This window comes from Phaseolus vulgaris, chromosome 10 (assembly GCF_051622355.1).
Source record: "Phaseolus vulgaris cultivar YP4 chromosome 10, ASM5162235v1, whole genome shotgun sequence".
In the NCBI taxonomy this organism is placed as follows: domain Eukaryota; kingdom Viridiplantae; phylum Streptophyta; class Magnoliopsida; order Fabales; family Fabaceae; genus Phaseolus; species Phaseolus vulgaris.
In genome coordinates, this window is record NC_143507.1 from 8,353,523 (window position 1) to 8,363,016 (window position 9,494).

At 32.8% G+C, this 9,494-nt stretch overlaps 2 protein-coding genes and 1 long non-coding RNA gene across 3 annotated transcripts; all 3 read right to left on the reverse strand.

Moving 5' to 3' along the window:
* Window positions 1-1,353: 1,353 nt before the first annotated feature.
* On the reverse strand, window positions 1,354-2,678 carry LOC150024196 (uncharacterized). Its single transcript, XM_090296708.1, has 2 exons — window positions 2,329-2,678; window positions 1,354-2,245 (listed from the first exon to the last, which is right to left on the reverse strand). Exon 2 carries the CDS (start codon window positions 2,189-2,191, stop codon window positions 1,523-1,525), a length of 669 nt encoding a protein of 222 aa, XP_090152834.1. The 5' UTR covers window positions 2,192-2,245; window positions 2,329-2,678; the 3' UTR covers window positions 1,354-1,522.
* An 81-nt stretch (window positions 2,679-2,759) lies between these two features.
* Window positions 2,760-4,501, reverse strand: LOC137818236 (uncharacterized). The gene is made up of 3 exons (XR_016516401.1): window positions 3,594-4,501; window positions 3,280-3,505; window positions 2,760-3,196 (listed from the first exon to the last, which is right to left on the reverse strand). It is a non-coding gene; the product is annotated as an uncharacterized LOC137818236 (long non-coding RNA).
* A 3,364-nt stretch (window positions 4,502-7,865) lies between these two features.
* Window positions 7,866-9,494, reverse strand: LOC137818231 (hydroquinone glucosyltransferase). Its single transcript, XM_068621522.2, has one exon. It carries the CDS (start codon window positions 9,375-9,377, stop codon window positions 7,956-7,958), a length of 1,422 nt encoding a protein of 473 aa, XP_068477623.2. The 5' UTR covers window positions 9,378-9,494; the 3' UTR covers window positions 7,866-7,955.

The window sequence follows — 9,494 nt, forward strand, 5'->3', positions numbered from 1 at the left end:
AGCTTTGCTCAGCGAGTTTGGTGTTTATGCTATAGATGGCTTGGGGTTCTGTTTGTGTCCAACATTGAGCCGAAGATTAACTTTGATCAATTTAGGATGAGTCTTTCTTCAGAGACGGTTAATATCGTATGGAACACAATCTGGGTCGGGGTGGTTAGCGAAATATGGAATCACAGGAACAACATAATCTTCAAAAGAGGAGTGGTTGATGCGTCTGAAGTATTTGCTTTGGTGCAAGTAAAGGTTTGGTCTTGGGTCTCTACAAATTTTCGGCCAGCTTCGTTTTCCTTTTCTGATTGGTGTTTAGAACCTATGGTGTGCATGAGATTAGTCGCTTGAGTTTGTTAGGTGTAGCAAGGGCAAGGTTTGTTTTAGTTAGTTTTGGAGGTTTTAGGCAGGAATCGGTATTTGGGTACCGTGTATAAGGGTTGAATCACTCCTGAAGTGGTTCCTATTTATTTATTTTTTATTGTCGATAAAAAAAAAACAATGGTAATATAATTAGTGTAAGAATTGATATTTTAGTCTAATTATAAAGAAAAACTGGTGTAAAAAATGAAAATAAACATAAATTAAACTTTTAAATTTGTTAAAAAGCATCAATTAGACCAATTAACTTATGTAATATTCGTTAGCTATTTAAATTTTTTTAACCATTAAAATTTTAAAAAAAAATACATATTACAATTGTTGGAGTCTAGAACCAATGTAATGTGTTTTGTTTATGATTTTTTTTTTTTCATTTTGCATGTCGTGGTGTGCTTCATTTGTAGTTTCATGAGTGTTTAGCATTGTTTTTTCGCTGCAGTTTTTGTTTCCCTATTTTCGCTTCCGTTGTTGTAACATCCCTATATTTTTCCATATCTAATAACCATAATTTACAATATCTATAACTCTTTCATACAATGTTTCAAAATATATCCCTCTTCATAGGGATTTTAAATATATACACAAAGATTTAAAACAAAATATTCAAAACAAAAGAAACATTTTCATCCACCAGTTTCTCATTGGGAAGTTTTATCACCAGTAACATCATTTGCTTATGTGTAAATACACGATCATCACATATTAAAGAAAACAATCACAAAACAAAGCAAAGGGTAAGCTAGTTATTTTTAGAACTTGTAATATAAATATAACTTTAAATATTGACATAAACCCATCAACTCTCATGCATTTCCACATAACCATCAAGTGTCAATCAAAATTCACAATTCATCTTTCTCATGTCAAATTTCTACTGACTCACAACACATAGACATTTGATTATACTTTCGGAGAAACCCTAAACCAATTAAATGCAGTTATCAAACACAATTGTAGAAGTGCATAAACAAAATATTAGATGATGAATGAAAAGTGAATAGTTTAACTCCAAAAGTTCAATAATAACAGTTCTAGTGATAATTGTCCAACAAGAAACATACAAAAACAAATTACAGACCAAGTGAAATCAAATTAAGACATCATAAACTAAAGTAGAAGATATGGAGGAACTGCTAACGCATGAAATATGAAATCAACGCCTAGTCATGAATGCAAACAATTTGGTCATGCGACGCTCGTATGACATCCCAAATAGTTGCTTAACTCTTCCTGGATGCTCACATAAGATTTCGTAGCATTGATCCATGACTTGTTCGTCCTGGATGTTAAGCTCCACGAGCATTGCCCAAATATCAGACTCTGAGTATTGGTACGAGGCATGGCGTCGATGGTGGTGTACATGCTCAGCATATATGTCGTTTCTTCGTCTAATTTTGGAAGTTATATCTTGAGTTGTCGTTGCCTGTGCACGAGCAATATCCACCAACTGAGAGGCATTTTCATTTCCATCCTTAATTGATGACACGCATTGTTGAAGATTAGTATTCAACAATGCAAAATGTTCATCAATATCGTCCACAGTAGGGCCTTTTTCTCTTTGATCCTCGAGATGAGGATTTGCCCGCAGAGCAGCAGACGACATAGAAGGAGTGTTTGACGGCGTGTCAGAAGGAGTGTCACTAGATTGGAAGTGAGTAGCAGGTGATCGTGAGACGTAGTCATTTGCCTCCTCATAGTTCGAATCCATATTATTGTCCCCAAGGTTGACACTGAAATTGCTCATGTCAGAAGGTGAATTGATGTCACGAGTTGTCCTGTCCCGACTTCCCGTGGCTCTATCATTAGACCACAACTCCTCCATGAGGTCATAATGGCGAATGGGATTCACACGCCATTTCGTCGCAGATGGTTTGGCCTACATAGATGTCACATATTAGTAGTTTATGCCAAATGTGAAGTCAAATGTATTTGTTAAATAAAAAATACTCCTCATCGTACCTTAATCAACTCACTCCAAACTTCGTCCTCGGCTTCAAAACGTTTGGTGGTCTGGTTCCATGCGAAATCACTCAATCCACCAAACAAATCATGGAATTCCCTCCACTGTCCTTGAGGCTTTTTTGGCGGTTCTTGACATGATTTTTCTTAATACCCGATAAGCCAGCCTCATTTAAAGCCATAACTATGTTAGTGTATCCTTAAGTGGTCCAGCTACCATCAATTCTACACCCTTTTCGTACCTCGTCAATCATTGCATTGGGCAAAATTAGGTCCATCTTCGTCGTCTACTTCGTGAACTCTCGATAAGAACCTGATGAATTTGAAGCAACATTTTTCCCGCGATCCATCTAATTAACTTAAATAAAGTTAGGATGACTAACATTGAAAAATGGGAGAAAATATATTATTTCATGAAATTAATTGTTTACATAATCTTGCCACATTTCGTTTGCTATAGTGTCCCTAATATGACACCCTAGCCTGTAATCATGCTCACGAGCATGGGTGGTGGTTGCTTGGACATTATCTTGTAACAATTCATTATCTACTTCTTCAAGCAGAGACTCATCATTGTCGACCACGCGTAGAAAGTTATGCAGAATACAACAAGCTAAAACAATTTTTGTCATAGTATCCACATCATAATGTTGCTCAGTCCCACTGGCTATAATTGGAAAATGTTTTTTTAGCACCCCAAAAGTTCTCTCAATTTGATTTCTAAGTGATGAATGTCGATGATTAAACAACTCTTTTGCATTTTGTGGCCCTCTTCACGAATATTCTTTCAAATGGTATCTAACCCCACGATAAGGTGTTATTATATTTGCTTTTAACATAAAACCTGCATCACCAAGATAGTATTTTCCTACAAAGATTATGGAAAGTTTAGTTAGTATATACTACTTCAACCTATTTACTATTGTGCACACCCAATCCCCTAAAACTAACCTTCTGGAATAACCAAAGGATCATCTCGTACCAAAGCATCTTTCAATATCCTTGAATCGGAGGCAGTTCCTTCCCAACCGGCCAAGACATACGTGAACTTCTTGTCAAAGTCACAACCTGCAAATATGTTTTAGGTTGGCCAATCTTTTCTCCCTCGAAAACGAGGTGCATCAGCACGTGCAACCTTAACACGTACATGAGTCTCATCTATGATCCCTAAACAATCCTAATTTAAAAGACATTTCATAAATTTAATTAAAAAAGTCATAAATAAAACATTATATATAATTAAAGTAATGTTGTCATAAACAAACCTTAAAGTAGAGGTAAAATCGATTGTTGTTAAGGATGTGCGGTTCCACAACCGTTCCATTTGGTTGAATTAAGAATTTTCCTTCCAACCTTAAAATTGCACTCAAAACATTATGAAAGTGACGGGAAACAGTTTCTCCAGACCGATGAAAAAAGAATGACAAACTTCGATTCTTCACATTATGCCCAATAATGTGCAGAAATTTCGCAACTTGTTCTTCCACGGTTGATCGATATGCATCTTTAACAAGTCCAGTTCCTCGTATTCGTTGACATAATTCAAGGAAAGCTTGTGGTCCCATGTGAATAATATCACGAAATTGTTCAATTTGAACCAAGTACTCCATCAATTCTTGTCTGGGACGCTTTTTTTGTAGTTGGAACTCACTCATACAGTTGCTTCTAGTACGCATGGTTTGTAACAAATTCAATCCAAAACCAATCATACAAAGGATCATCACTGATGCACCTTCAGTATTTTTTTTTAATTTGTTCTTGTATTTGTGAAATTAAATTCATGTTTGCCGCAACAAGATCATCATAAATTGCAACCGTTTCCTCAAAATGAACCATCTCTGCCTCGTCATAATCGCTTGCAGAATTCATAATGTTATCCTCTAATCTTTAACTTTCATCCACCACCATGATTACAGGTAAGTGTGAATAGAAAATACCGAATGTGGTTACTGTTTCGATGTAAAATTACACCAATACAGTCACCCTAATACCTAATTTTAAGTAATTTTATAATAAACATTTTATTCTAAAATACTCTATCATTTTATTTATGTAATATAAATATACACACAAATTAAACGTATGAATATTATATTTTAATCAAGCAAGAAATAAATATACACTAACAAAATTACCAATTACACAAAACAATTCACAAATATTGAAATTTCCATTATTCATGTAATTAGATATACTCTTAATTTTTTTTATTTTGTTAATTACTACAATATTATTTACAAAATTTTAAATTACACTTCCATTCATCCATTCTGTAAAAATATTTAATTTAAACAAATAAATCTTTTATTTATAAATAATTAAATGTTTAAAAAATATAGCATTCAAGTTTTTTATTTCCATTCTGTAATTTGTTTCTATTTTTGTATTGACTACAATATTTTTTAAAATTTGTAATAATAGCATTAACAAAAAATTTGTGTTTGTGAAAAAAAATATATATCTATTTCATAACATTATGCTACGCCTATGTAAAATGTAATATATATATATATATATATAACATCAAAAATTTATACACAATTCAGTAAATCAATAATTTAAAATAAATAAAAAATACCTATTTCAGACCAAAAATTAAATGTTACAAAATTTTAACTATGTACACATATTCTTAAAATTATGTAATTTTGTTATGTTTTATTCAATTACTACAATATTTCTAAAATAAATTTAATAATAACATTAAGAATTTATGTCAACGGTGACAAATCAATTATATCTATGTAAAATGTCAAAAAAACAATTATAACATTCAAATTTTATACAGAATTCTGTAAAAATAATAATTTAAATAAATAAAATATTTTTAAAGAATTATAATGCTCAATAAATATTAACTATCTACGCATATTATTAAAAATTCTAATTTATGAAGTCATATTTTTCTGTTTTCTTTTAATTACTAAAATACTTTTTAAAATGGCTTGCAGAATAACATTAACAATTTATTGTGAAAATGTGATAAATAAATTATATGTATTTTATAACATTATGGTATGTTTATGTAAAATGTAAAAAAAGTACAAAATGTAAAATTCAAACTTTGTATTTCCATTCTGTAAAAATAATAATTTCAAATAAATCAATTTATTTATTATAAAGAATTCAATCTTCAAACAAATATTAACTATCTGCACATATTATTAAAAATTCAAATTTATTATGTAATTTTTTCAGTTATTTTTAATTAGTACAATATTTGTTTTAATTTTTTAATTATAACATTAAAAATTTATGTCAATGTGAGAAATAAATTATATAAATTTGATAACATTAACGTATCTCTATGTAAAAGGTAAAAATATTAAAATCATAACATTAGAAATTTATATTTTCATTCTGTAAAAATAATAATTCTCATTCTGTAAAAATAATAATTTAAAATAAATATTTCTATTCTGTAAATTTCTTAACTTGATATAAAAAATTTATTCATTAACAGTTTAACAAAATTAAAAAAAATCTTAACTATTTACACATTCATAAATTTATTTATTAACATTCTTAAATGTTAAAAAAATCTTCTGCATACTTTTTCTGCTTTTGTTTTAATTACTACAACAATTTTTACAATCTTCAGACCTATAATTTCAATTGATATGACACAAAACAAATATTCAAAACATTACAATTTTTTCATAAGAATAAAAAAAAATAATCAACTTAAGACAATAATTAATTTAGTATCATAACTATTTTATTTCTCCTAGAAAATCACATTTAAAATTACGAACTAATTAACATCGATAACTACTTTACAATAATTTAAAAAAATTAAATTCTAAAAATAATAAACATCCAACACAATTTAAAAAAATCACATATACCTCAAGAGAGCACAACAAAATCACAACAAAAATCAACTCTCAACAAGATCAAACTGTACCTAAAAAAATGTATTAAAAAATTAAGACAAAAATCACAAAATGAAAAATCTATTAAAAACATGAACATAACTAATTATGAGACCCGTTTAAAACATCACATAATCGATTACCTGATTACCCACACATCTAAGATGCATAATCGATTATGGCCACAGTTCAAAAAGCAACATAATTGATTATCCAAAGCTTTAACATGCATAATCGATTATGCCCGCATTTTAAAAATCAATATAATCGATTATGTTGTAGGATAATCAATTATCAGCACAAAAGCATAGCCCACACAATTGATTAAGTTGCCAAAACATTTACAGATAATCGATTATGTATTAAGCATAATCGATTATGAACCATTTTAAATAGCATAATCGATTATGTGCACTGTTATTTTTCACCCATAATCGATTATGATTGGAACAAAATGAATGGGAACCCTTACCTCAGCTCACAGATGAACGACGAAACTCAGTGAACCACCTCTGTGCTTACTCACGACCCTTTATAAGCCCCTATTTCAGCACAATGCAAAGTATGAAAGGAGAGTTTGATTTCTTTGGAGTGCTTAGTTCAATTGGCAGAATTATGTTATATAACATGAGCCACCCTACCCACCTCACCCACTCAGCTTGGAGCATTCATTACCAATTCAAAAATTGGTTAATGAGATTCCCTGGACCCGAAGTCATGAATCTCATGCTTGCTGGTGCCATTTTTGTCGTGGTGCAATGGATAGCCACAGTGTAGCCAGAGTGCTTCAGAGTGAAAAAGCATGGGTAGTATCGTAATTGGCACCGTCCTACGTGGCTTTCTACTTAATTTTCTCTCCTTTCTTTTCAATGCATCAAGGAACCCAAAAACCTACCATTTTCTCTTCACCCGCACCCTCATTCTCCTGCTCCCACTGAAGCAAAAGGGGGTGTCACACTCCCATCCATCTTCGCTAGAGTGTCACCCCCCAATCCAAACACTATCTTAATGTCTTATATAATTGGATTGTGATATTTTGACAACCCTTCTCTACCTTACAACCACAATAAATATAATATTTATAATAAAAAATTAAAAAAAAAATCATAAAAATATAAGCAAAATATCAAATATTAAAATTTTAAAAAAAATTAAAAAAATTATAATTTTTATAAATAATTAAATATTAATATTTATTGAATTATAATAGAACGCTGTCACATAAACAAACAATTTTGTATATAACTACCATCTCTTATCTGTACTCTAACGTCATGAGATAAAGGACCATGATAGGATAGAATAGGTTGTCATTCCCAAATTTTTCACTCCAACTCTTCATTCATTTTACTATTTTTATATTTCATATCTTACTTTATATTTTATTTAAATTACTTAATTTAATATATTATTATTATTATTTACGGGTGGATGTCAAATAAAAATAGTGGTGTAAAAAAAAGCATTTTTCTAAGATAAATTGTCAACACCTCTGGTTATAACACATGAGTTGATGAGTAATATATTTCCTCAACTCAAAAAGTGCTATATTATTTTAGTGATTTAAATAAAACTATCCATAAGTTCAATGGTAACATTTTTCACGTGCAGATCTTAGTTAGGTTTCCTAGAAAAATAAAGCTGCGAACCCCACAAACCATATCAGACAAAGGTACACTAAATCAGCATAATTATTGGTGTCATTACAAAGCAAAATTAAACAGAAACAGTGACAAAGCAAAGATCCTACAATCATTCAGAAAACTTGTTTTCGCATGCCAAACTTTTCCACTTGAATGCTAACTGAGAAAGGGTTTCTGTAGAAGATCCATGTTCTTTGAGAGTGTTAGCAGCAGCTTCTTTTAGTGCCTTCATTCTCTTGCGCATTTCCCCTCCTTTTTTCCCTTCCATTACACACTTAATCATCTCAACAACTTCTTCCCTTTCCACCAACCCTTTTTCACTCTCTCTTGGCCTCACTCCCACTTTCAAACCCTCACTCAGCACAACAGCATTCATCCTTTGCTCCGCAAACAGTGGCCATGTGATGAGTGGCACACCATGCACCACACTCTCTAGGGTTGAATTCCACCCACAGTGACTCAAAAACCCACCAACTGAACCATGTCCAAGGATTTCAATCTGGGGTGCCCATAAAGGAACAACCATACCTCTCTCTCTGGTCCTCTTCAAGAACCCTCTTGGCAAGAACTCTAAGGGGTCTTCATGCTTTTGTTCACCAAGATAAGCAGCATTGACATCATCATTCGGAGCTCTCACAACCCACAAGAACTTGTGGTTACTCAATTCCAAACCATATGCCAGCTCATTCATTTGCTCTTGTGAGAGCGTTCCACCACTCCCAAAAGAAACAAACAAAACCGAACCATCTTGCTGCTTGTCCAACCATGTCAGACACTCCAACCCAGTTGTAGAAGCTGCTCCAGTTTGGATAATTGGTCCAACAGGATGCACAGGAGGGTGCCCCCTACCCTCCTCTTCCAATGCTCTTATAGGACCTCTTTCCATTTCCAAGAAGCTATTCACAATTATTCCATCAACAAGAGGAAATCGTTTAACACGTTGTAGAAAGAGTTTGTAAGGGATACTAGTCCGATCGTGTGCTAGGGAAGTTAGATCCCGACCATGAAATGGAAGACAGCCTGGTACCTGGATAGGATGCGGCAGATCTTTGTACTCACATGTGGTTTCCTCATCCAACTTGGGCAGGTAGAAGTAGGTGGAGAGTGTTGTGAGTGAGCATGGGAAGTAAATGTAGCACAAGATGTTGAGCTCTCGAGCGAAATCTAGTGCTTCATAGGCAAAAGAATCAATGACCATGGCCACGAGGGGTGTCTTGGAAGTGATGGACTTCAGAGTGTGATGAATAGATTCCATAGAGCGAGTCATTGCAAGATGAATTTGGAGTCTTAGAGGAGTCCCTTGTGGTTGGTCGTTGAGGTTGATTGGTGGAAGCAAAATGGGGTTGATGTTTGGAGGAAGAGTTTGAAGGATGGCTTTGGAGGCAGGTGGGAGAGAGCCAAGTGAGGGAACAATGCAGGTGACATGAAAATGTGGATGGAGATGAACAAGTTGTTTGGAGAAATGAAGAATGGGACCTAAATGGGTGAAGCCTAGAGCAGGAATAACTGCAATGTGTGTTGTTTTCTCCATGGAAATCTTGGATCTACTTTGTAGCTTTGGAGGATGAAATAGAACAACTCTTATATAGAAATCTCTCACTCTCTAAGCTGCATCAGTATGTGTTAGGTTTGCAGTATTACACAGTTG

Coding starts and splice junctions, on each gene's coding strand:
- LOC150024196 (XM_090296708.1), bottom strand. CDS start 2,191: ATGGAGGAGTTGTGGTCTAATGATAGAGCCACGGGAAGTCGGGACAGG.
- LOC137818231 (XM_068621522.2), bottom strand. CDS start 9,377: ATGGAGAAAACAACACACATTGCAGTTATTCCTGCTCTAGGCTTCACC.